General features: G+C 38.7%; 1 protein-coding gene across 3 annotated transcripts; it reads left to right on the top strand.

The window, feature by feature from the left end:
• The first annotated feature begins 37 nt into the window (after positions 1-37).
• DARS2 (aspartyl-tRNA synthetase 2, mitochondrial) lies at positions 38-27,787 on the top strand. 3 transcript variants are annotated; one of them, XM_027565367.1, is made up of 18 exons: positions 39-154; positions 598-755; positions 1,397-1,496; positions 2,752-2,818; positions 4,562-4,663; positions 5,050-5,145; positions 6,593-6,716; positions 8,380-8,426; positions 10,573-10,679; positions 11,467-11,536; positions 12,305-12,484; positions 13,766-13,873; positions 16,727-16,789; positions 20,468-20,620; positions 23,142-23,360; positions 23,553-23,663; positions 25,588-25,663; positions 26,566-27,787. In XM_027565367.1, the coding sequence occupies exons 2-18, from the start codon at positions 638-640 to the stop codon at positions 26,778-26,780; spliced, it is 1,956 nt and encodes a 651-aa protein (XP_027421168.1). In that variant the 5' UTR covers positions 39-154; positions 598-637; the 3' UTR covers positions 26,781-27,787. The 3 variants fall into 3 exon arrangements, with proteins under 3 accessions (XP_027421169.1, XP_027421168.1, XP_027421167.1); XM_027565368.1 differs by having other exon boundaries at positions 38-755; positions 26,812-27,787; XM_027565366.1 differs by having other exon boundaries at positions 39-755.
• Positions 27,788-27,966: the final 179 nt, after the last annotated feature.

Here is a 27,966-nt window from a genome sequence, read left to right on the forward strand (position 1 = left end):
CCCCCGCGCTCTGATTGGTTGACTCCTTCTACCGTAATTTTGGTTCGTCGCGGGGTGGGTTAAGGAGTGAATGGCGCTCAGTGGCATGTATGTGTGGTTCCAGGCCCTAAAAGCATTGTGGATTTGCTTGCTTTCCTCCTTCTGAAGACTAGAGGTCGGCCGACAGGTTTGGGAGGTTTGAAATGCGGGGTTGATTTCTTCCCTGTTTTCCGGTTCTGCCCGCGGGAACCTTCAGGAAAGCGTGGAAAGACGGGAAGGGCGTGCGCCTGCTGACCGGCCCCTTGCTGCCTCTGCACGGTCGTGGTATCCCGCCTTGCGCTGCTGTATGGAGTCATTCGCTTGTCGCTTCTGGCCTACCTTTAATAGAAGTGCAAACGGATGCATTGAGAAGGGGGAAAGGGTATTAAAAAATCTTTACCCTACTCACTTTCCCCAAAGGCCCCAACGACTTTGCAGATTTATCTAGTTTACCTACACGAGCATTTGAATGTTCAGAGGACAAGGGCTTCAATATTAAAAAGAGTGGGAACTCCTGGCGTTTTAAGGGATTTGTTACAGTTCCTAAACTGACTTTTGACCACCATCCAACACCTGCAGCGTGAGATTCCTGAGCGTTTTACCATCCTGCGGCTCCAACATGTTCTGTTGGTTAAGTCGACTGTGCGGGGAATTATCCACACCCACCAGAAGGACCACCCAGTTGATCTGGAGTTCTGCCGCCCGAAGTATGGTACTGAGTTCACAGAGAATTCCAGGTGAATGCAGTATGGAACTTTGTCCTCTGAACAGCACTGCCTCTTGTTCTCTGCAGCCAGAGTGCTTTATTCCATTTCCCCACAAGTCTTGACTGGCTAGCTTTATGTATAGGAGCACATTATTCACCCTCTTCCTTTTTTATTTTTTCCCCTGAAGTTTAAAAAGACCAGTAGAGTAATCACATGAATAGTCTGTTCATTTAGTTGATGCCTAAATAAGAAGCCTAAATTTTCTTGCATACTTGAGAATACTTTAAATAGGGTTTTCTAGTGTACAAGTGACTGTTTCACTCTAGATTCATATACTAAAACCAGTTACTGCACCAACAAACTTATGTAATTTCCAGGCCTTTTACTTCATTTGAGGAAGAATGTGCACTATAAAGAACAGATCGGTGCAAACACTGAGTGATCAAAAATATTTATAGTCTTAAGAGGAGGCAAAATTTTACATTGACAGTTATTCACTTGGATTTTGACATATTTGCAGGCAATTTTAATAGTGATTGATTACGTTCTTCAACTTTAGATTTTATCCATTGACATGAAATACCAAAGATGGTATGATTTAAGAGTCTATTCTCAGAAATTTGCAAATGATATACTTTTAATCTTGCCTTTTTCCCCCTCTTTTTCAAAAGAACTCAGTAGCTTTGTTGCCCGGACCAACACATGTGGAGAGTTGCGTTCTTCTCACTTAGGCCAAGAAGTCACCTTATGTGGATGGATTCAGTTCCGAAGGTAGATAGAGGCAAGTGGTGTAAGAACACATGGTGATGGTTTTCCCAAGGCAGTTTCAAACCTTTATTAATTTTCAACCGTCAGAAGAATAAAAGCTTTGCAGCTCTTGCAGGATTCTCAGAAGTCATTGAGTTTTCAGTTTTATTTTGTTTTGAAAAACTCAAATAGTGTCACTCAGTAAGTACCAGTAACATTTGTTGAAGCGTATAATAATGAAGTGTGATCTACCAGAGGACAGAAATGTCTCTAGATTTACTAAGATTGAAGAGTTCCTAGAACTAGTAATTGGGTAAGCTGATAAGCATCAATAGCATAAAAAAGCATATTTTATTCTAAATTTAGGTAGAGAAAGGCCTAAAAATATGAACAATGATTCCTTGATGTTGAGTCCATTTTTTTGTTGTTTGGCTCTTTATTTCTAGAACATATGTGAATAGCACAGTAATTCACAATGAAGAGCTCCAAAATACATAGATTGTGTGACTTTCCTAAAAAATATGTCCCCTTTGGGTGGATATTTGACCCAGACCTTTGGTGACTTCTATCTCCTGAAATGAAAATCTGAGGAGGCTTTTCTGTACCTCTTCTTGGTACTAAAAACGTGAGAAATGTAGGTTGAATGCTATAATATTGGGATTTGGGGACCTTTTGATAGTTTGTAGAGGTTTAAGTTAGTATTAGACCTCTTTTAGAAAATTTTAGATTGCATCTCATATTTGGTGGTAGTGTTCAGTTGCTAAGTCGACCCCATGGACTGCAGCATGCCAGACTTCCTTGTCTTTCACTATCTCCCAGGGTTTGCTCAAACACATGTCTTTGAGTCTTATATTTAGAAAAAGGTAAGATTTTATATTGCTGCATTTAAAGAAATGACCAATCAGATGTCTCTAATATCCTAAAATATTACTTTTGGATTTTAATATGTGCAAGGTTTCCAAATTTAGTTAAATTTTCTTATAAAGACTTAAGCTAATAAAATTTTTAAAAATCTGCCTTTTTATTAATAACTCATCTGGATATTATTCGTAAGCTGTACATACAGCTAATAAAAGTTGATATTGCAAATGAAAAAAGTGTTTTTTCCTTAATAACCTACATAGATAATTGCATGAATATAGATAGCTATGAAGCACAGTATTTATTATAAAAAAAGAACGTGAGAAATTGCATGGGCTTTTTGTTTAGTTTGTTTTGCCTGCTTAAATTTTGGTCTCAGAGATTTTATCCTAATATGTTCATTTTATTCATTAATCAGGCAAAATATCTTCCTGGTCCTAAGAGATTTCCATGGACTTGTTCAAGTTGTCATTCCCCAGGATGAGGTAATAGAAAGGTCCTCCTATTACCTGAAAGTTTCTTTGATGCTTTGAAACAAAGCATGTTGGATCAGTGTGCTTGAGGTTTTTGTTAAAACTACTGTAAGCAGCATTAAGACTGATGACAAACTGGGAAAAAATATGTACAATTCATGTTACAGACAAAGGACTAATTTCTCTAATACATAAAGGCTTCTACAAATCAATAAAAACATTTTTTTAAGACCAGTGATCCAGTAGAAATATGAATGCAGAATATGAACATAAAATCTATAGAAAAGAAGATATAAATGGCTGTTTTTTTATATGTCTGTAGACATATGAAAATTTGCCAACTTTACTCATAGGCAGAAAAATGTGAATTAAATTGCACAGAATTGGGGAATTCCCTGGTGGCCTAGTGGTTAGGATTCCAGACTTTCACTGCCATGGCCCAAGGTTGAAGAACTGAGACCCTGCAAGCCATGCAACATGGCAAAAAAAAACATTATACAGAATTGTTATTTTTGATGCATTAGATTGACAACACACAGTGTTTGGGAAAATAAATGCTCATCCATTCCTGGAGGAAGTACAAGTTGGCACTAGCACTATGGAGGGCAATTGGCAATATCAAAATCATAAATGCATATATTCTTTGAACCATTCATTCCAGTTCCAATCAATTATCTTAAAGTTATCTTACAAACAGACTAACATAGATGCAAAATGACACAAATATAATACCAGATTATTCACTGCTGAATTGTTTTTAATTGAAAGTTGGGAATAACTTAGATATTCCCCAATAAGAGACTGGTATAAAAATTAACGTACATCCTCACAGCAAGGAAAAGCTGGAAGAAGCTCTTTATATACTAATACGGGAAAAAATCCAAATTGTATTGTTAGATATGAAAACAGGATACAGAAGAGCATGTAGAGTGATATTATCTGTACTAAAAGGGCGTGTGTGTGTCTGTGTGTGTGTGTGTGTGTTACAAAATATACCTGAAACGACACATAACATTGAGGAGGGGAATTAAGGGGTGGAGGGAAAAGATAGGAGAGAGACTTTTCACTGTAGATCTGTTTGTACCCTTTGAGATTGAGCCATATGAAGTACTACCTGCTCCAGAAGTAATTACCATTAAAATTAGATAATTCTCGCCATGCTTCTTGGCCAATTGGTTTATAATGTGGTAATATTTACAAATTTTTATATGCCTGAGAAAAATAAGATTTACTCAGCTGTTAATGTTTGAATTAAGTAAAGAGTCATGGGTTATCTTTCAGATATCAGAGATGAGCATAGCTAACCTAGGAGAAGTCTTTCATTGCTCCTAGATTTAACTGTCCCTAAGTTTAACCCTGGAGACAGTTGCCTTTCAAGTATGTGGGGCTTGTTTGCATTAATCATTCTTCTTACTTTCTATTAAGGAAAAAAAATTTGGAGACAGTTGCCTTTAAAGTATGTGGGGCTTGTTTGCATTAATCATTCTTCTTAGTTTCTCTTAAGGAAAAACAAATTTAATTCTTAACTAATAGTTTTATATGCTCGGTTATATGGCATCAAAATGGGGATTCAATTTATCAAGTTTTTGTTTTTTTTTTTTAACCAAATTCTTTAATAAAGTCATTAACGGCAGCCCTGGTATTTATGGTAATTAAGCTATGAGTATTAACATTTTTCTAAGCCATAATCTAGTTGCTGCAGAGTTCTTTAAGTTCACTTGTTTGTTGGAACTGTTTTTCCCTCTTACTCTGTAGTCTGCTGCTTCGGTGAAGAAGATTTTATGTGAAGCTCCCATGGAATCTGTGGTGCAAGTGTCTGGGACAGTAATTTCCCGACCTCCAGGACAAAAGAATCCAGTTAGTAATTTAGAAACCGTCTATTTAAATTTTACCTGTGTACATTTGCACAATCAACACATTCAAGCAACAGAGACTGTGTATCTATTAGATATCTAGCACTAAAGCTCTGCAGGTTCTACAGATGAACCTACAGATTTAAAAATCATCACTGCGAACATAAGCACCTAAATAAACATGCATGTTAAGACATTTGTTAATGAGCTCGTCAGCCACAAAGATGCATAAGAACATCAGTCATACACAGACATTTATGTTTTAGACTATGCACTATTAGCATCCCATGCGTTTTACATATGTAAATAAATGCTTGCATTTCATAAATATTCATTGTGTACATGATTGATTGAATGATTTTTAAAACAGGTCTTTTCTCTCTCTTTAAGAAAATGCCAACAGGTGAGATTGAAATCAAAGTTAAGACAGCTAAACTTCTGAATTCCTGCAAGAAGCTGCCCTTTGAAATTAAGGACTTTATGAAGGTGCCATCTTCTGTTACTAATAAAATAGAGTGTCTAGAAAATGCTGGTAACCAGCAAAGTGTTTTTGGAATTTTAAGAAAAAGTTTTTCTACGAAATTAAGCATTCTGTTATAGCTATGTCATGAATATTCTTCTAATTTTATAATTTCCTGGTAAACTGTTCTTAAATATCAACATTTCATTAAGCTAGAATTTTTGTTCAGACAGTTGGAAACATGGTTCTCTTTAAGACTTCAGTGTCATTTTGTTCAAGTTTTTTTGTTGCTATGGTTTTACATTTTGAAGGGAAATTTGTATCTACCATTGGAATGGCCAAATGGCATATATTGAGCAATGCACATGTTAAGTTTAAGCCTCTAACAATGATAAAATGTTCATAAATCATACAAATATTATTACTTTAATTTAGGATATTCTTTGAGAAAGCTAGATAGCCCTGAATATGTAAGCCCAGCTACTTTTCAGCTTTGTGACAATTATCTACAGTTGTCACAAATAATCTATAGCTACCTGTATAATACCTAATTTGTAAACTAACCTATAAAACATACATTTTTAAATTGTATGGCCACTTTGTCTTATATTTGAGTTCCCAATACTTAATATTTTAATTAGAAAAAGCAATATAAGTACAGAGTTGACCTTGTTATGGGGGGGGGGGGGGGGGGCAGGGAGGAAATGTACAGTTTTCCCCCAGCTATAAGCTCTTAAAAAGAGAAGTGCAGACGGTTCTTCTATTTCTATTTTAGTATCAAAGAAATAACCTATTCTGGGGAAAGGACTTTTTAAAAAAAGTTGTCAGCACAAGAGGGAGGCAAAGATTTACCATCTTAAAAAATAAGCAGACCTCCTTGTTATGTTCCTACCAGTACAGTTGTAGCGTCGTCCTCTGTTCCCTTCATTTCACTTCTCCCATTCAGGTGAAAAGTCGTGGCTGTTTTTGGCTCTGCTGTTGATTTTTTAATAATCTTTGAAATCTTTACTTTTTCTGTTTTTTCAAGACCAAACTCCAGGCTTAAAAATGAATAATGGATAGAGAGTTCCCGGTGACCTAGTGGTTAGGATTCCAGAATCCTTTCACTGCCATGGCCCAGGTTCAATCCCTGGTTGGGGAACGGAGATTTCAATAAGCCCCATGGTGTGGTCAAGAAAGAAAAAAAGGGGGGGGGGCCGGAAATGAATGGATACAAGTTTAGAAAAGTAGATAAATTTCAGTCAGTGAAGTGTGGTTCCCTGAAAAATGTAAAATCTGTACTAGTAACAAGCCTAGAAATTGTGAGAATTAAGGATGCTGGTGTATATACAACTGGTAGAAGCTAAAGATAGAGCTAAAGTTTTTGAAAATTCAGTCTGTGTCTGAAGTTAATACCTTTTTAATGATTGAAACATTTGAAATATTTTAACATTTGAAGCATATTTAAACATAAAAATCTTTACATTTGTTTAGAAAACAGAGACTCTTCGTTTGCAGTACCGCTACTTAGATTTGCGTAGTGCCCAAATGCAGTATAACCTGCGACTGAGATCCCAGATGGTCATGAAAATGCGGGAATATCTCTGTAATCTACATGGTAAGGAAAGAAACAATAATTTCCATGTGTTTTATCCTAGAGCATAATTTAGTAACATAAAGCATAATTTAGTTCCCTCAGTTCAGTTCAGTTCAGTTGCTCAGTCGTGTCCGACTCTTTGCGACCCCATCAATCACAGCACACCAGGCCTCCGTGTCCATCACCAACTCTAGGAGTTCACTGAGACTCACGTCCATCAAGTCAGTGATGCCATCCAGCCATCTCATCCTCTGTCGCCCCCTTCTCCTCCTGCTCCCAATCCCTCCCAGCATCAGAGTCTTTTCCAATGAGTCAACTCTTCGCATAGGTGGCCAAAGTACTGGAGTTTCAGCTTTAGCATCAGTCCTTCCAAAGAAATCCCAGGGCTGATCTCCTTCAGAATGGACTGGTTGGATCTCCTTGCAGTCCAAGGGACTCTCAAGAGTCTTCTCCAACACCACAGTTCAAAAGCATCAATTCTTCAGCGCTCAGCCTTCTTCACAGTCCAACTCTCACATCCATACATGACCATAGGAAAAACCATAGCCGTGACTAGACAGACATTTGTTGGCAAAGTAATGTCTCTGCTTTTGAATATGCTATCTAGGTTGGTCATAACTTTCCTTCCAAGGAGTAAGTGTCTTTTAATTTCATGGCTGCAGTCACCATCTGCAGTGATTTTGGAGCCCAGAAAAATAAAGTCTGATACTGTTTCCCCACCTATTTCCCATGAAGTGATGGGACCAGATGCCATGATCTTCGTTTTCTGAATGTTGAGTTTTAAGCCAACTTTTCAACTCTCCACTTTCACTTTCATCAGGAGGCTTTTTAGTTCCTCTTCACTTTCTGCCATAAGGGTGGTGTCATCTGCATATCTGAGGTTATTAATATTTCTCCCGGCAATCTTGATTCCAGCTTGTGCTTCATCCAGCCCAGCATTTCTCATGATGTACTCTGCATATAAGTTAAATAAGCAGGGTGACAATATACAGCCTTGACGTACTCCTTTTCCTATTTGGAACCTGGGTCATAAATATAGACTTTTCAAGGTGATAGTGCCTGTGTATATCGGCTATATATTGCCCATCACATTGAGGTGGACCAGCCCTTTGGTTTTTATCTGTAAGTTTTCTTAGTTGTTTCTCATGCTTATACATCATTTATTGGGAGCTCAGAAATGTCACATGAGGGACTTGCCTGGTGATTCAGTGTTAAGACTGCACTCCCAAAGCAGGGGGCCTAGGTTTGATCTCTGGTCAGAAAACTAGATCCCACATGCCCAAACTAAAACCTGAGGCAGCCAATTAAATAAAATTTAAGAAAAGAAGAAGAAGAAGAAATGTCATGTGAATGAAACTAGACTTTTCAATCAGTCCTGGACTTTTTTCTACTATATTTGTGTTATATTTGCTATGCTAGCAGAACAGGAAAACCAGAACAGTTCAATACACAAGAATCCGTCAACAGAATTATTTCAGGACAAGAGTACAAACTTTATGAATAGAATAGAAAATCTTCAGCTTCCCTCTTGAACTGGTAGAAACCAGCATTAATGTGCTTGGTAACTCAATTACAGTCAAAATTCCTAATTAAATGGTAGCCTCAGATTTGTTGGACAGTACTTGGTAAATTCATGTTTGGTAAATTCCCATCTATTAAATTCTGACATGTCTCTCTTTTTTAGGTTTTGTGGATGTAGAAACACCAACATTATTCAAGAGGACTCCAGGGGTATGTATATTCCTTAAGTCAGCCTACTAATAATGTCCTGCTGGTTATGAAACTAGACCACTTTGCTTTTATATTGCCTTAGTTCTATTTCTTTTATTTTACTGCCTTAGGATGGTCACATTAACTAGGTGTTTTTAGAGTTGAAAAAATAATATGGGTTAATACTTTTAGTCAGAATGTTTTAATCCTATATCATTTTCTTTCCATTGAGCTTTATAGCTACCAATCAATAATGAATTTGTTCTTTAAAACTAAATCACATGTTCACTAAGAATTGACATTTCCAAACACTGGTATTTATACAATCCATGGACTTATAAAATTATAGTTTAAGTTTAGATAAGCAATTAAGAATTACTTGCATAGGAACTGATGCCCAAAATCCTTTTAGTTGGACTTCCCTCCTGGTCCCTTGGTGAAGAATCGGCCTGCCAGTGCTGGGGCACGGATTCTATCACTGGTCCAGAAAGATTCTACGTGCCGTGCAACAACTAAGCCCATGTACTGAAACTGCTGAGCCCATGCAGCACACCTACTGATGCCTGTGCACCCTGAGCCCATGCTCTGCAATTAGAGAAGCCACTGCAATGAGAAGCCTGCACACCACAACTGGAGACTAGCTCCTGATTGCTGCAACTAGAGAAAACAACCACATAGAACAAAGATCCAGCACAGCCAAAAATAATAAATAAACAGGATTCCAAATTAAAAAAAACAAAAAACTTTTAACTAGTAACACAATTGGGCATTCATCTCAAAAAGCATAATACTAAGTTGGGATCAAACTGCCAACATCCACTGGATCATCAAAAAAGCAAGAGAGTTCCAGAAAAACATCTATTTCTGCTTTATTGACTATGCCAAAGCCTTTGACTGTGTGGATCACAATAAACTGTGGAAAATTCTGAAAGAGATGGGAATACCAGACCACCTGACCTGCCTCTTGAGAAGCCTGTATGCAGGTCAGGAAGCAACAGTTAGAACTGGACATGGAACAACAGACTGGTTCCAAATAGGAAAAGGAGTACGTCAAGGCTGTATATTGTCACCCTGCTTATTTAACTTATATGCAGAGTACATCATGAGAAACGCTGGGCTGGAGGAAGCACAGGCTGGAATCAAGACTGCTGGGAGAAATATCAATAACCTCAAATTTGCAGATGACACCACCCTTATGGCAGAAAGTGAAGAAGAACTAAAGAGCCTCTTGATGAAAGTGAAAGAGGAGAGGGAAAAAATTGGCTTAAAGCTCAACATTCAGAAAACTAAGATCATGGCATCGGTCCCATCACTTCATGGCAAAGAGATGGGGAAACAGTGGCTGACTTTATTTTGGGGGGCTCCAAAATCACTGCAGATGGTGATTGCAGCAAGGAAATTAAAAGATGCTTACTTCTTGGAAGGAAAATTATGACCAACCTAGATAGCATATTCAAAAGCAGAGACATTACTTTGCCAACAAAGGTCTGTCTAGTCAAGGCTATGGTTTTTCCAGTAGTCATTATGGATGTTAGAGTTGGACTATAAAGAAAGCTGAGCACCAAAGAATTGATGCTTTTGAACTGTGGTATTGGAGAATACTCTTGAGAGTCCCTTGAACTGCAAGGAGATCCAACCAGTCCATCCTAAAGATCAGTCCTGGGTGTTCATTGGAAGGACTGATGTTGAAGCTGAAACTCCAATACTTTGGCCACCTGATGTGAAGAGCTGACTCATTTGAAAAGACCCTGATGCTGGGAAAGATTGAGGGCAGGACGAGAAAGGGACGACGGAGGATGAGATGGTTGGATGGCATCACCGACTCAATGGACATGGGTTTGGGTGGACTTTGGGCGTTGGTGATGAACAGGGAGGCCTGGCGTGCTGCGTGCGGTTCATGGGGTCTCAAAGAGTCAGACACGACTGAGCAACTGAACTGAATATTAAGTATACTTAATATGTACAAATATTATTATACTTAATATGTACAAACATTATTTAAAGCCTACTATGTGCCAACCTTTTGGGGACTGAAGGATGAGTCAGAAATGAACTGTCATTTGTGGGAACTTTACTCTTTAGTTGATTTCATTGAGGAACGACTTCCACCAGTTGTTGGATATGTTTTTTTAATAATATTTCTGCACTCCCTCTCTCTCATTCAAAGGGTGCAAAAGAGTTTGTAATACCATCCAGGGAACCTGGGAAGTTTTATTCTCTCCCTCAGAGTCCTCAACAGTTTAAGCAGCTTCTGATGGTTGGTGGTCTAGACAGGTGAGCTTTCTTTATGCTAGCAGTGGTCAGAAAAAAGGGAAAGAGGGGAAAGGAAACACAAAATTGTCTAATCTTTCAAAAGAAGTTTCGAAAATGTATGAGAGTTTGGAAAATACTTGTAAAATACCCTAAAAACGTGTAGTTATTATGTAAAGATTTATTCAGTGTCCATTATGTACAAAGTTCTATGCTAATAGATGGGACAAGGGGTTAAAAACAAAAAAGAATAGGTTTTGCTCTTGAGCTGATGAATCTAAGACAAAACAGGATAATAAAACCAAGTGTGACGTAAACCAAAAATAAGTATGCTGAGAGTTGCAGACTGGTTGCCTTAAGTAGTTGGAAATTATATTGTTTTGGGGAATATCATTAAAAACTTTGTGATCTAGGCCTTCTGGGACAGAGCTGCATTTCAGCAGGTGAAAATGAAAGTTGGAACAGCATAGCCCAGGAAGGCTCAAGTGTACTCATGGAGCAGTGGGTATTTCAGTTTGGCTGAAGCAAAAGAGTATGTATATAAAGAAGCATGGACTGTCCTGTGTGTCAGTCTAATATTTGGACATCCAAAGGTGCCATTGTATGTTTTTAAGAAAATATACAGAGTAGTTAACTTCTCGTGGGTCAACCATATGTCGGAGTAGGTTAGAGCATCTTAAGGATTTTACAGTTTCTTGCGTTGCTTTAGTAGTAGTATTATTTCATAGCCTACATTGCCAGGAACTATTAGGGGAAAGTGTGTGTGTGTTTCTAGAATCCTGACTGAATTAATGCTGTTTTCCAATTGTAGATATTTTCAGGTTGCCCGATGTTACCGAGACGAAGGTTCAAGACCAGACAGACAGCCCGAATTTACTCAGGTACTTATATTCATTCGCCTCTTATTGATTCAGCCTTGCTACACCCAAGAATGTGGACAGAAATTATACTTTCTTCTCATTCCATTTATCTATCAGATATTTAATTAAACCAACCTGTAGTTAAGGCATTAATTATTTAATTTTTGATCCATTTACAAAGAATATGGTCTCATGTTGATGTTTGACAGAAAACAACAAAATTCTGTAAGGCAATTATCCTTCAATTAAAAAATAAATTAAAAGAAAAAGAATATGGTCATAAACTAAGGATGAACAGATTCCTAAAGTGTTTCAATGATCATGATATGATAAAGTTCTTTTAAAAAAATCTCTTGTGCACTAAAACCAACAATTTCTCGTGTTGACATTTAATCTGTAAACAGATCTAGTCAGTGTGAACAAAGCTATTATGATTTAGTTTCTATGTTATATCATATTAACCAGTGTAGGTGAAGCACAAAAGCCGTAAGATTTAGAGATGGACAGACATTAAGATCAAATACAGTTTAACTGCACACACTCAGAAGTCACTTAGCCTCTCTGAGCCTTCAGCCATGGGATAGTTGTGGGCACTAACAGTTGGATGTATGTAGAGCATTAGCACAGGGCCTGGCACAAAACAGACATACTACAATATTTAACCTGCTCCCCCACGTAGTAAGAACAGAATCCAATGGTAACTTGAAACAAGAGGAATACATAACTGTGTATGTCTTTATTAATACGGTGGCTCTTCAAGTTAGTTTCCGTATGTTGTTTCGGTTTCAGATCGACATAGAGATGTCCTTTGTAGACCAGACGGGCGTCCAGAGTCTAATTGAGGGCTTGCTCCAGTATTCGTGGCCCAGTGACAAAGATCCTCTGGTGGTCCCTTTTCCTTCTATGCCTTTTGCTGAGGCACTGGCCAGCTATGGAACCGATAAACCTGACACTCGCTTTGGGATGAAGGTACTTTTCTTCACTTTTCCCAGGACTCCGCCCCCAAATGGTCCTGTAGTCAATTTTGAACCACTTTAACCTTTACAACCAGTTACACTGTTGTATCATATTTTTTGCTGTTCTCTTAGCTTGTTACTTTTGTTGTTACCCAGCGACAGCAAGAGAGAATAATAGCATGTTAACATTACAATCGGAGAAGGCAATGGCACCCCACTCCAGTACTCTTGCCTGGAAAATCCCATGGACGGAGGAGCCTGGTAGGCTGCAGTCCATGGGGTCACGAAGAGTCAGACACGACTGAGCGACTTCACTTTCACTTTTCACTTTCATGCACTAGAGAAGGAAATGGCAACCCACTCCAGTGTTCTTGCCTGGAGAATCCCAGGGACGAGGGAAGCTGGTGGGCTTCCGTCTATGATGTCGCAAAGAGTCGAATATGACTGAAGCAACTTAGCAGCAGCAGTAACATTACAATACCTTTTCTCTATCTACTGTGTTCCAAGATCCATTTTCAAGAGCAAGGTTTTTCCTACTGACAAGTTATTAGTTATATGGATGTGAATGGTAACTTGAAAGAAAAAAAAACTTACTCTTTCCTCTTGAATTTTTCTTAAGCTAAAATGGACTTGGAAGGCAAATGATTAAGGGTTATTTATTCTCTTTCCCTGGTCTATAAAGAGCTCAAACATGGGAAATGTTTATTCGCAGAGCAGTTTCCCTTAGGAAGCCACTTTTTATTTTCTCTTAGAGAGCAACAGTTCTTCATTGCTGTAATGCTGATGACATTTATCTTGGTTCTCAGTGTAGATTCCTTAGAAACTGAATTCTGCCTGGTCCACAAATAGGCAGCACTTAATTCTTATAATGAAAAAAATGTAACAGAAAAAGTTATACCTACCTGCTTACAGCAGCCAGGTTAACTACTCCTTGTTTCTTTTGTAATATGAAATGGTCGTTCTTCTTAAGTTAGGCTGCCTAAGTTAAATTCTGGCTCTGCTACTTACTGGCTGTGTTATCTTGGGCAAGTCATTTCTTTGTGCCTTGGTTTCCTCTTTATTAAATGGGGATAATAAGAGGGCCTACCTCATACTCTCATTGTACAGATGAAATGAACTATTACTGATACATTAGTACCTTAACATTTTTATGGTGCCCAACCTGCAGTAAACACTGGATGAACGTGCTCTGTAAATGTTAAGATCTATTCTCCTCTTTAAAATCTTGTTTGTAAAAGGTTTTGTGATAAAAATGACCTCACGTTGAGTTACCTTCTTCTGTTCTATTTTCCAGATTGTAGATATCAGTGACATGTTCAGAAACACAGAAGTTGGATTTCTCCAAGATGCCCTTAGTAAACCCCAAGGAACTGTCAAAGCCATATGTATCCGTAAAGGAGCAGTAAGTGGAGCCAATTCTATGTCTTCTCTAGAATCTGTATTTGGGAAGTAAATATGTTCAACATTGGCATGTTTAAGCTTCAGAGAGAAACATTCTCTTTAAATAAAAATGTAATTTGTCATATAGAGTCTAATAGTGTCTTTAGAAGCAGAAGATATTAAGAAGAGGTGGCAAGAATACACAAACTATACAAAAAAGATCTTCATGACCCAGATAATCAGGATAGTGTGATCACTCACCTAGAGCCAGACATCCTGGAATGTGAAGTCAAGTGGGCCTTAGAAAGCATCACTATGAACAAAGCTAGTGGAGGTGATGGAATTCCAGTTGAGCTGTTTCAAGTCCTAAAAGATGATGCTGTGAAAGTGCTGCACTCAATATGCCAGCAAATTTGGAAAACTCAGCAGTGGCCACAGGACTGGAAAAGGTCCGTTTTCATTCCAATCCCAAAGAAAGGCAATGCCAAAGAATGCTCAAACTACCACACAATTGCACTCATCTCGCACGCTAGCAAAGTAATGCTCAAAATTCTCCAAGCCAGGCTTCAGCAATATACGAACTGTGAACTTCCAGATGTTCAAGATGGATTTAGAAAAGGCAGAGGAACCAGAGATCAAATTGCCAACATCTGCTGGATCATAGAAAAAGCAAGAGAGTTCCAGAAAAACATCTATTTCTGCTTTATTGACTATGTCAAAGCCTTTGACTATACGGATCACAATAAGTTGTGGAAAATTCTGAAAGAGATGGGAATGCCAGACCACCTGACCTGCCTCTTGAGAAATCTGTATGCAGGTCATGAAGCAACAGTTATAACTGGACATGGAACAACAGACTGGTTTCAAATAGGAAAAGGAGTACGTTAAGGCTCTATATTGTCACCCTACTTATTTAACTTATATGCAGAGTACATCATGAGAATTGCTGGGCTGGATGAAGCACAAGCTAGAATCAAGACTGCTTGGGAGAAATATCAGTAACCTCAGATTTGCAGATGACACTACCCTTATGGCAGAAAGTGAAGAAGAGCTAAAGAGCCTCTTGATGAAAGTGAAAGAGGAGAGTGAAAAAGTTGGCTTAAAGCTCAACATTCAGAAAACGAAGATCATGGCAAATAGATGGGGAAACAGTGGAAACAGTGGCTGACTTTGTTTTTCTGGGCTCCAAAATCAGTGCAGATGGTGATTGCAGCCATGAAATTAAAAGACGCTTACTCCTTGGAAGGAAAGTTATGACCAACCTAGACAACATATTAAAAAGCAGAGACATTACTTTGCAAACAAAAGTCCGTCTAGTCAAAACTATGGTTTTTCCAGTAGTCATGTATGGATATGAGAATTGGACTGTAAAGAAAGCTGAGCACCAAAGAATTGATGCTTTTGAACTGTGGTATTGGAGAAGACTCTTGAGAGTCCCTTGGACAGCAAGGAGATCAAACCAGTCCATCCTAAAGGAGATCATCAGTCCTGGGTGTTCGCTGGATGGACTAATGTTGAAGCTGAAACTCTAATACTTTGGCCACCTGATGCAAAGAGCTGACTGATTTGAAAAGACCCTGATGCTGGGAAAGATTGAGGGCAGGAGGAGAAGGGGACAACAGAGGATGAGATGGTTGGATGGCATCACCGACTCAATGGACATGAGTTTAGGTGAACTCTGGGAATTGGTGATGGACAGGGAGGCCGGGCGTGCTGCAGTCCATGGGGTCACAAAGAGTCGGACACGACTGAGCAACTGAACTGAGTGTCTCTAGAACTATAAGGAGAGAATGATAAAACCTTATGAATTTGAGTTTACACTCTCAAGGTCTAGTGCTTTTATTTTTCTTTTTAATGCTGTAAAGTTCTGTACTTCCTTTGGGATTATTTTTCTGTTTCCAGCCTCAGTTTGTCCAAAGGCTCCCAGTTCTGTATCAATTTTAGCATAGCCATTGCTTGTTGGTTCGGGTTTTCTGAGGCTCTGGGATCTATTGTATTAATAATGGGAAGAGAAAGGAGGTGGAGCTATGAAAAGCAAAAGGAGTGGAAATGAGAGTAGGAGAATTGTTGGGTTGGTTAAGCATGGGCTCTTTAGTAATGGGACGTGTCTTTTTTATGTAGTTAGCACATCTGCTTTGGAAATAATTTAGGAAGAGGAATTCCAAATGTATTTTGAATAGGATGACTATTTTGAAAGACTACTCAGTTGAATATATAAGCATATTAGTATATTTAAAATGAGTATAAGAATTCAGTACCATTACTTTTTATTCACTTCATATGTTCAGTGGAAAGTAATTTGGTGCCCATACTCTAGTCCAGATATATTGAATGTGTCCAGGTAAGCTCAGTATAACATATATTGCTTGATATTATTTATCCCAATTTGAGTATATCCATTCTTTCCCAGGTAGATTAGAAGGGTCATGAGCCATGTAAACCTCTTTATATCTCCCGTACCTGAGCTCCATGAGTATTACTGATGATGAGAGCCATAGTATCTCACTTAGAAACACATTGGGATAATTTAAAGAAATAAGATATAAAGAATTTTAAGTGACCTGAAATAATCAAATTCCAAGCCTTCTTATTGATTTTGTTGATCTTTCACAATTCAGTTGTAAAGATATATTTTGAACATATTATGTATGCACAGTCTTCTGTGGAATACATTCACAGCTGTTTCCATTGAGACCTGCATAATTAGAAAGAATACACCTGAAACAAGCCTTAAAATTTTGTCATTTGACAATAGAAATTAAATCTTTATTGAACCTTATATTATAATGGAAAGACACAAAATATATTTCTTTCCCATTTCATTGACATGTTTGTGAGGCTATCATATTGATGAATTTACTTTTTCTTTCATCAGAAATATTTGAAAAGGAAGGACATTGAATCCATTAGAAAATTTGCAGCTGACCATTTTAATGAGGTAAGGAGCAGGTTTTTTCCTTTCTTTTAGGGATTCAATATTTTAACTATTAATTGCTTGTACTCTTATGCTATCATTAGTCTTGAGAGGTTTGTTATTTCAGATCAGTCTTCTACTTTTCTTCTTTTTCTTTTGAAAGTTAATCTTACCCCTGGATATAACTCCAAGACTCCAACTTAGATGAATTTACCATTAATCAGAATGCAAATTTCAACCATAGCCTTTTAAAATAAATAATAGTACTTTAATGCAGTTGGGAAGATTAAATAAAGCCCAAGGTTTAGTGGGCCCAAGGTTTAAATGAAGCATGGTTAGTGTGAAAGAAAGCCAATATTCATTATTCTTCCCATACCCTTTTTTTAAATTCTGAATATACCTGTCCTTAGATATATTTTGTGTTCTTGGCTTGGTGAATGGTAACACTAAAATCTAGAGGAAAAGGAGCAGGAAATGGGCATTCTTACACTGTCACTGGAAGTATGAATTGCCTCAATCATTTTGGAATCAATAACTTTAAAAATAGTCATGCTCTTTGAGTCAGTAATTTTCTATACCTTAAAGGAAGGATCTTGGATATGAGGACACTTATAGACAGTATTGAAAGGTTGTTGTTGAATGAAAAGACGCCGGGATTCTTGGCCGCCAGAGGAGAAGAATTCAATCCGGGGCCAGAGACGAGGCTTGATCACTGAGAGCTTTTGTGTAATAAAGTTTTATTAAAGTATAAAGGAGATAGAGAAAGCTTCTGACATAGGCATCAGAAGGGGGCAGAAAGAGTACCCAGCTGCTAGTCTTCAGCTGGATGTTATATAGTCACTAGCAGTCTGTCAATGAAAGAAAGGAATGTCTTAAAACTCAGAATGGCACCAGGCCCCTAACCCATAAGATGCATTTTGGGATAATCTTGGCACCAAATGGTTCATCCTGGGCCATAAAATGATTAACTTGAATCTTGTAGAAGGACAGATTACCATACAAATAGTTTCATTTACATAGATTAGGGCGACGATATCTGAGTATAACATACTGGTTTTTCAAGTAGGTTCTGAGCCATGAGAGAACCGACTTGAAGACAGAGTTTGGGATAAATGCATAACACATTAGCATAGCTTAAGACAAATATTTCCATAGAAAAATGCATTGGTTATCTCAAGGTTTGAGAATAGTTAACTTCAGGTGCAACCAGGTGTCATTATGGCAACACAGTATTTTAAGAGAAACCTCCTTTTAAATTTGTATAGAGAAGGAAAAAAATATCACTAGGTTTTTTTCCTCCTGCCACTTAAGAAAGATAAAAATGTCTGACACTTGTTGGAGACCCCTGGCCTTCCTGCCTGTTACCCTCTCAGTATTATTTACAGGAATAAAATGAAATCATATGGGAGTGGTTTAATTAAGGAAGAATTAAGGAAATAAATATTAAAGTTCCTTTTTGAAGTTTGTAATGTAGGGGAAATGTTCAGATTATAATGATCTGTAAGAAAAGGAGAATACAGAATTATATACTCACTGATCATAACTATATAAACTCCATGGATTGAAAATGGACTACCCAGTCTCTTCAGCAAGTGGTATTGGGAAAGCTGGACAGTCACATGTAAAAACACACTTCAAACATACTGTCACACCAAAATAAAGTAAACTCAAAATGGCTTGAATGTTTAAAATATAAGACATGACACCTTTAAACACCTAGAAGAAAACATAGGCAAAACTTTCTCTGACATAAATTGTAGCAATTCTTTGTTGGATCAGCCTCCCAAGGCAAAAGAAATAAAAGTAAAAACAACCAAATGGGACCTGGCCACATTTACTAGCGTTAGCTCAGTAAAGGAAATCATAAACAAAACAAAAAGGAAACCTATGGACTGGGAGAAAATATTTGCAAATGATGTGACCACCAAGAGCATATTTTCCAAGTTTACAAACAGCTCATACAACTGAATATCAAAAAACCAAAGAACCCAATCAAAAACTGGGCAGAAAACTTAAGTAGACATTTCTCCAAAGAAGATATACAGATGACCAATTATTAGAAAAATGCAGACCAAAACTACAATGAGATATCACCTCACACTAGTCAGAATGGCCATCATCAGAAAGTCTATGTAAACAATAAAAGCCAGAGAGGATGTGAAGGAAAGGGAACTCTCCTACACTGTTGGTGGGAATGTAAATTGATGCAGCCAATATGTAGGACAGTATGGAGTTTTTTTCCTTAAAAAACTAAAAATAGAGTTAACTATTTGATCTAGCAATCACACTCCTGGCATATCCTAGAAAAGAGGAAAACTCTAGTTTGAACCCCAGTGATCACAGCAGCACTATTTACAATAACCAAGACATGGAAGTAACATTCCGTGTGTTGCACACTTTGAGGGGCCTTTTAAATATGAAGCTTAAGACCTCTCTTTGTAACTTGCCTGTCTCTTTTGTTTTCATGTCCTTTCCATCATTTTGTCTTTTTTATTCTTTCACGAAGATTTCTTCAGCTCTCCTGTTGAAATTTAAGTAGTCATATTTTTATATCCTATTAGTTCTTGCTTGCTTCTTTGCATTTTATTCTGGTTTTATTGATAAAGTATCTTTTTTAGTACCTTTGAAGATTCAAGTTTTTTTGGTCCCTAAATTATCTCTTTCCTTAGGGGTCTTTTTTTTTTTTTAATGCTATAGCTTATTCAATATGTAGTGATTATTAGTTACACATATTTAAGAATGAGCTATTTCAAAAGCTGTTTAAAGGGCCCTATGTAAATGGTTAGGTTTACTTTCGAGTGAGCAGCAAGATGGTTGCCTGTTTCCCGGCGGCCCTGTGCCTCAGAATTTTGCAGGGTGAGATCAGTTCCTTCTTTAAAAAAAAAAAAAAAATTCAGGCAATTCTTTACTGGGGCCCCTGCTGCAACAGAGGGGAGCAAGAACAAACGACAGTTTCCCTTAATTGTTTGTTCACTGGAGGATGGGGACAGGGCGGGCAGGGGACAGAAGTGAGCTTGTTCCTTATATGGGATGAAGATAGGGGTTTATCCACGTGTTGCTGCTGCTGCTGCTGCTAAGTCACTTCAGTCGTGTCCGACTCTGTGTGACCCCATAGACGGCAGCCCACCAGGCTCCCCCGTCCCTGAGATTTTCCAGGCAAGAACACTGGAGTGGGTTTCCATTTCCTTCTCCAGTGCATCAAAGTGAAAAGTGAAAGTGAAGTCGCTCAGTCAGGTCCGACTCTAGCGACCCCATGGACTGCAACCTACCAGGCTCCTCCGTCCATGGGGTTTTCCAGGCAAGAGTACTGGAGTGGGGTGCCATTGCCTTCTCCGATCCACGTGTTAGGCCATATCAATTCCTTCTTGTGCTGAAGCTGCTCCAGTGTTCTCTAGGCTAGAGTTTCCTTCATCTTGCTTCTTTGGTCATTCCTATTTCACTCACATGCAACCTGCCAAAAATTTTCACGAATCTCTTATTTGCTGGCATCCCTTCCCATCCTTCTTTCCTTTTTCTTTTTTTGTGTTTTTTTTTTTTTCGTTTTGGTGAGATTACTTTTCAGATTCCTTTAGTATCAAGGAGGAAATAGAGATAATCTCAAGATAACCTCTTCTTTTTCTTTTGGAGGCAAGAAATCTTTGTACTACAGGAAAAATAAATCACCCCTGCTTTTTAAAAACTGTAAGTCTTTTTCTTTATCAGGAAGTCTTACCTATATTCCTGAAAACCAATGAAAACTGGAATTCTCCAGTTGCTAAGTTCATAATGGAGGAGCAAGGCTTGGGGCTCGTCAAACTGTTGGAGACCCAAGAGGAGGACGTGGTCCTGCTCACTGCCGGAGAGCACAAGAAAGCAGTAAGAAAAATTACCTCCAGGCTTCTGTGCTGTTGGTGTTGAATGATGCCTCTCTTCTCCTATGTGTATCGTACATACTTGAAATTGACTGTTAATTTCATAAAATGGAGCTGCTCCGCATGGTTTTATATATATGTTTTATAATTTTATTGATTTTTGGCTGCACTGGGTCTTTGTTGCTGCATGGGCTTTTCTCTAGTTGTAGCCAGTAGGGGCTTCTCATTGCACAGGATTCTCTTTTTGTGGAGCATACAGTTGGGGCGTGCAGTCTTCAGTAATTGCAGCACTCAGGCTTGGTTCTTGCTGCTCGCAGTCTGTAGAGCTCGGGCTCAGTAGTTGTTGTGCACAGGCTTAGTTGCTCCATGGCATGTGGAATCTTCCCAGACCAGGATTCTGGTCTTATTGATAAAGTTCCATGTGTCCCCTGCATTGGCAGGTGGATTCTTATCCAGTGCGCCAATAGAGAAGGCCAGTTTTTATATTAATAAATGTCTTTTGGCATTTTATAATGCATTATGTAAAAACTATAGTTTTTGCATCATCTGCCAGCCTCCATTGGCATTGCTCACACAGATTAGATTTGGCTGATTAGGAAAGCCACTTAGGTGGAGAGAGGGCTATTGATACTCATTGTACAACTGTGAAAAAATTTTTCAGTTTTGAAGTTTCGCAGATTAAGAAAAGTTGGTAGTCCCAAACTTTTGTACAGAATGCATTTCTGAAAATGTGAAGGGACGGATCAGACTGCTGAAGGGCTGCTGGGTTGGCAGACACTCCTGGTCCTACTTAGCTGAAACAGAATCCTTTTTCCTCAGGAGCAGCACCTGGCAGGTGGTACACGCTGCCACACACTGGCTAAATCACCATTCTTCAGGAGATATATGGAACAGTGGATTTAACTTTAGAGATCACTGTAAAATATACAAAGTGTGGTTTGTGTGTGCATGCTAAGTCGCTTCAGTTGTGTCCAACTCTGTGACCCTATGGACTGTATTGTGCCCTCATTGTAAAATATACAAAGTGTGGTATAAAACTCAAACATGAATATTGAAAATATAATGTGGCGGGGGGGGACTTCCATGATGGGCTAGTGATTAAGACTCTATGCATGTAGTGGGTATGGGTTCAGTCCCTAATCGAGGAACTAATATCCCATGTCCCATGCAGCCAAAAAATAAAAAGAAATACTTAAAAAGAAATATACTGTAGGGAATTCTCTGGTGGCCCCATGGTTAAGACTTTGTGCTTCCACCCCATGGGAACCAGTTTCAGTCTTTGGTTGGAGAACTAAGATCCCAGATGCCACATGGCACAGCCAAGAAAAAGAAAGAAAATATACTAAATATACAGTAAATGTCAAGCATGATAAAAAGTCATCCTTGCACTATAGTATATCTTTATAGTGCCTAATTTGTACTTTATCAAGTTTATTCTACTAATTTATATTTGTGCTGTACTTATTTATCATTATTTCTTCCAAAGGAATAGTTTCAGGGTTCATCTACAAGCCTAACTTAATCTACTACCCTTCCCTTTCCCTGCAGTAAGAGTGAAGAAAGCTATTTAATTACAACCTTTTTTGAAACCACAGTCATTTTTTAAATTAATTCATTTATGAAAATTGAGGCACAGAGGTTAAGAATTTGTTCACACTCACACAGCTAGGAGGTGGAGGACCCTGACTTCTAACCCACAAAATCTGTTTCCAGAAGTCTCACTCTTAATGTAACCTCTAACCCATACTGTCTCTCTAATAATGGCCAACATTTATTGAATGTTAAGTGTATACAGCCTCTCATCAGCTCCTCCCCACAATCCTTCAGGCACAGTAAGGAAATACTCATCATAATGGCTGGTTCATATTACAGAGCTTATCTGACTTGATCTTCACAACAGTCTTTAGAGTAGATATTTTATCTCCATTTTACTATGGGAAAAGGTGCACAGGAGTTAGTAGCCAAACTGAGATACAGACCTATGTTAATCAAGCTCTGGTACCTGTGTTCTCAAGTCACTGTGTTAGCAAATACTCACCAAATCTGCTGAGTGTGGCCATCATCCTCAGCAATGTCGCAAATCATCCTCAGATCCTTCTCTTCTGAGAGGCAGAGAGTGTCTCGTCTGTAAATTGGATAGCTCAATTGATAGAGAATCTGCCTGCAATGCAGGAGACCCCGGTTCGATTCCTGGGTCCGGAAGATGCCCTGGAGAAGGGAAAGGCTACCCACTCCAGTATTCTTAGGCTTCCCTTGTGGCTCAGCTGGTAAAGAATCTGCCTGCAATGCGGGAGACCTGGGTTCAATCCCTGGGTTGGCAAGATCCCCTGGAGAAGGAAAGGGATACCCACTCCAATATTCAGGCCTGGAGAATTTCATGGACTGAATAGGCCATGGGGTCACAAAGAGTCGGACACAACTGAGCGACTTTCACTTCTCAGAGAAAGGCCTGGCTTTAGAATCCACATGTGTCATTTGCTGCCTGTTCTGTTACAGCAGTTAACGTTTGTATCTTCTGTTTGCAGTGCTCTTTGATGGGAAAATTACGACTGGAGTGTGCTGACCTTCTAGAAGCAAGAGGAGTGGTGCTTCGTGACCCCGCTCTGTTCTCTTTCCTTTGGGTGGTGGATTTCCCCCTCTTCCTTCCCAAGGAGGAAAATCCCCAAGAGCTGGAGTCAGCCCACCACCCATTTACTGCTCCCCATCCGAGTGACATTCACCTTCTTTACACTGAGCCCCACAAGGTATGATAGCTATACTTCCAAATTAAACGGAAATACGGAAACTTCAGGTTTCATGGTCTGACCCAGTTCCAGAAGCCCCAGAAGAAATTGTCAGATTTGAGCCATTGTCCCTAAGTAGCTACAGTTTCTTCAACCTACAGAACAGAAAACCAGAGATTTTTCTCTAACACAAAGGTTCTTTGAATCTTCTAGGTCCGTAGCCAACACTATGACTTGGTTTTAAACGGCAATGAGATAGGAGGTGGTTCTATCCGAATTCATAATTCAGAGCTTCAGCATTACGTCCTGGACACAGTACTAAAGGTAACATCATCTTCTAACCTGGCCTTTTTTTAAAACCCTAATATTTGTCTGTTTTGTTAAAATTTGTCATGAATGGAGGATTCACTAGCTACAGAATAGTGTCAGCTTATTTCTCTACCTTTAGTGTTAGACTTTGAAAAATAAATTAAAATAATGGGTATTTTTTAGTGACTACTATATGTCAAGCACTGTTTAAGTACCTTATATGCATGGACACACTGAATCCTCACAATTATTTCTTTTGTGTCAGCTTAGCTGTGGACTCTATAGTTATCTACTCTCCGTCATTAGGCATGGGCTCTGGAACACATGGGCTCAGTACTTGTGGTGCAAGGGCTTAGCTGCTCGGCAGCATGTGGGACCTTAATTCCCCAACCAGAGATTGAACCTACATGTTCTGTGTTACAAGGCAAATTCTTAACCATTGGACCACCAGGGTAGTTCCCTCACACTTACTTTTTAAATTAAGACCCTTATTCTACTTATTTTAAAGATAAACAGATTAATGAACCTAGCCTAAAGTCACATAGCACAGAAACAAGCAGCGCCAGGATTCAGGCCCAGGCAGGGTTGCTCTTGAACCCAAGCTCCCAACCTCCTAATCACGGCACTGCTCCAAAATGGATGCAGTCTGAAGTGGCTGAAAATTGTGTTGTTTTGCGGGGGTGGGGGGGTGCAGTTTTGGCCACACCACAGGGCATGCAAGATCTTAGTTCTGCAACCAGGGATCGAACGCATGCTCCCTACAGTGGAAGTACAGAATCTTAACCACTGGACTACCAGGGGAGTCCTGAAAATATTGATACTGCTAGAGAAAAGGAGAGTGATTTGAAAGAATTTTATGTCACTTAGTATTTGAGGTGGGGTAGATTTTAATGATAATGACGGAGAGTGGGTTAATCAGAATTTTCAGAAGAGTCTATATAGATGCAAGCCTAAGAATCTGTGGTTTGTTGATGACTCTTCAGGAGGCTAGGATGGATTTCAGGAGGCCCAAGAAATCCTTGGAAATCTTTGGTCCAGGAAGTCCAAGAGAGTCTGATCCTAAAAGATCACTTTGTGGAGTGGGTTATTTGAGATTGAGGAACTTTGGGAACAGCATTGGAGAACTCAGAACACTCTAGCTTTAAAAACTTTACAAACTCCCTTAACTTTTCTCCTCTTAAGTCAAAACCCCTAACCGCTAGTTTCCCACTAGTGGGAAACCACTTCTGTTTTTTCTTCATTCCTTTCAAGCTTCTCAAAATGTCAGTGAGAATACATTGCTTGAACTTCTTCTCTTCATTCACCCTAGTGCCTCTCGGCCCTTGTGCACATTAGAACAGAATCACCGGTAAAGCATTAAAAACAAAACAAGAAAACCACTCACTTTTCCTCAGCAGACCAATTAAAATAAAAAAGCTCTAGATGTGAGATTTGGACATTTGTTCCTTGAAGTTTCCCCGACTTGATTGTGACCTGTAGTCTGGTTGGGGACCCATTTCAGACACAGCTGCAACACTTCCACAGGCATTGCCCATAAAAGCTATCTTGCCCGTGGTCATCAGATCCAGCAGCCTCTTGTTGGCCCACAAGCTGTCTTATCTTCTGGCAGCATCTGCACTGTTGCCTTCCTGATAACCTCACCTCTTAGCCCATGTGACAAGACCAGGTCCTCCTTTTCACCCTTTTTCTGAGGCCACATCTCATGTCCTTAATTGGTCTTAACTCTGTCTGCATTATCAGCATAATAGCTGCATTTACTGAGCCCCAGGCATTTCTCTGCATGTTATAGTACCCCTGATTTGTCATATTCTCTTGCTAAATATAGGCCTCTAAAGGTACTTTTTAAATTCAACTTTTATTTTCCCTTTAGCAACTAATTATATTATTCTGGCACCTAGTGGGCCCTCAGTATGTATTTAAATTATCTTTTGAATTTCAGGAAGATGTGAAATTGCTCTCCCATCTGCTCCAGGCTTTAGATTATGGGGCGCCCCCTCATGGAGGAATTGCCTTAGGTAAACAATCTATCCTTTTTTAAGCCTTGTTTCAATCCATTGCCTAAGTGTCAAATTTGGGCTCTCAGTTTATGAGGAAGGGTGGGGTTGGGGAAGTGGAGGAGTAAAGAGGGTATGAGGTGAGCCCAAGAGTTCTAAAAGAATTTGGTGTTTTTCATTTTGATATTTTTTTGCCCATGCTGTGTGGCTTGTGGGATATTAGTTCCCAGACCAGGGATTGAACCCGGTCTGAGCAATGAAAGCGTGGAGTCCTAACCACTAGACCACCAGGCGATTCCCTGATGATATATTTTTTAAAATATATTTAACCAGTTATAAAGATAAAAGTTAACTGATAATTTGCATTTGAAAATGTTTTTTAATAGAATAAAACTAGACAAGTCTTAAGTCAATATTGCTCACTTCCCTGGAAGCTCAGACACGTTCATTGGAGTATGAAAAGTACTGCTCCACAGTATTCAGCTTATGTGAAATTAGGAATATGCCAGTGCCTTTCTGATGGCCCAGGTTGCTCACATTGCTAGTTTTTTCAAACAAGAAAAGTGTGAGAGGTTCTAGGCAGCTTACCTAGATTGTAGGCCCTCAACAACAGGGACCTCCTTCTGTGTTTTTGGAGTCCTGTGCACAGTACCTAATTTCTTTTAGGCCTTCAGTGAGCACTTGCTAAGGTCTCATTAATTGCTGTGACTATTAATCCCAGTCACATGTGAATATTAGTCCTGAGCACTTTTCTACAATGAGATAAAAGAACCTCTCAAACAGAAGTTCCCTAAAAAGGCCAGGGAACTGTGATTAGCTGCAACTTATTAAAGGCTCTTATTTGTTTTATACAACCTTTAAGAAAAACTAAGTCACCCTCAACCTTAGATTATGTTCTCAGTTATCAACTTTATATTTTACAGGGTTAGACAGACTGATGTGCCTTGTCACTGGAGCACCAAGCATCAGAGATGTCATAGCCTTCCCCAAATCCTTCCGGGGGCACGATCTCATGAGCAATGCCCCAGATTCTATCCCTCCTGAGGAACTGAAGCCCTATCACATCCAGGTCTCCTGGCCAATGGATGCAGAAACAGAAAAGAGCTCATCGAATCATCCATGCCGTTCAGAAAGTTGAGCTATTGAATTTTGTCCTTTGTTTCCCCAAGGCTAAAATCAGATCTGGAGTTCGGCCACAGATCTGACTTCAAGTTTTTCGATGGAAGAAATCCAGGCTACATTCTTCACCTCAATGAATAAACAGATAAAAGGTATCCAGTTTTCATGATAGCGTGCAATGCTGGGATTATTTGGAACTTTTTTAAAGTTTCTTTTTACTTGGAAAGGTGTGAAAGATGGCTCTTTGTTGGAGTAACATAAAGGCATAGTATTTTCTAATCACATTTTTTATACTCAGATAGTAGACTGTTCTCTTAGGACAGAGGTAGTCAAATCACATGTAAAAATGTGGAAAAATTCTTGCCCCATTAGACTGGTCAGTTGACGGAGGGGTCAGTGCAACCAGCTTCACCACAAGAATCCTATAAAATAACCTGGATAATGACATTTATACTATCAATGTAATATAGTGAGAAGCAACACGACATAAAGCAAAAAAAAATCACTGAAATAAAGGTCACAAATGTTAATCAGTGCTTTACCCCACAAGTTGTGTAAATCTCTCTTGGCCTCCCTTTCTGCCTATATGAAATATAAATAGTACTTTCCCTGAATCTCTCTTCTTGTCAGAATCCTAGGAGATAAATATATGTGGAAGATAACTTGAGTAAATATGCTCTGAAAACCTTTCAGGCATTATTTAAATGAAATATTATGCACCTGGAAATAGAATACTATTTAGTATATAAAGTAAAATACTTTATGTAAAATACTAAAATACTATGTACTTTATAATTTTAGGTTAAAACTGACATCTATGGTAAAAAGGAAAACAATAATCTCACTAATCATTATTATTTATATTTCTATTTTTTAAAATAATCATGAATTCCTGAACAAATTTTCCTCAATTATAACTGAAAATATTAACCTTAAACCAACCTCAAATGTAGAAAAGTGAACACTGGAATTTACTCATTTTTTTACACATTCTGTTGACACAAATAAAGACTTATAAAATGTGAATAAGGTCTTGATTGTTTTCTACTTTATCTTTTGCCTTGACATTCTTTTGATTTACAATTTATAAATACCAAATATTCTTACATTCCAGTCTGTTTTTCTCACATTGCCATAAGCAGTGTGATACAGTAATCACCTGTCCAGGTCTAATTTATGATGTTCAGTAGGCTGTGAAGAGTGCA

The sequence above is a fragment of the Bos indicus x Bos taurus genome, chromosome 16 (assembly GCF_003369695.1).
Source record: "Bos indicus x Bos taurus breed Angus x Brahman F1 hybrid chromosome 16, Bos_hybrid_MaternalHap_v2.0, whole genome shotgun sequence".
In the NCBI taxonomy this organism is placed as follows: domain Eukaryota; kingdom Metazoa; phylum Chordata; class Mammalia; order Artiodactyla; family Bovidae; genus Bos; species Bos indicus x Bos taurus.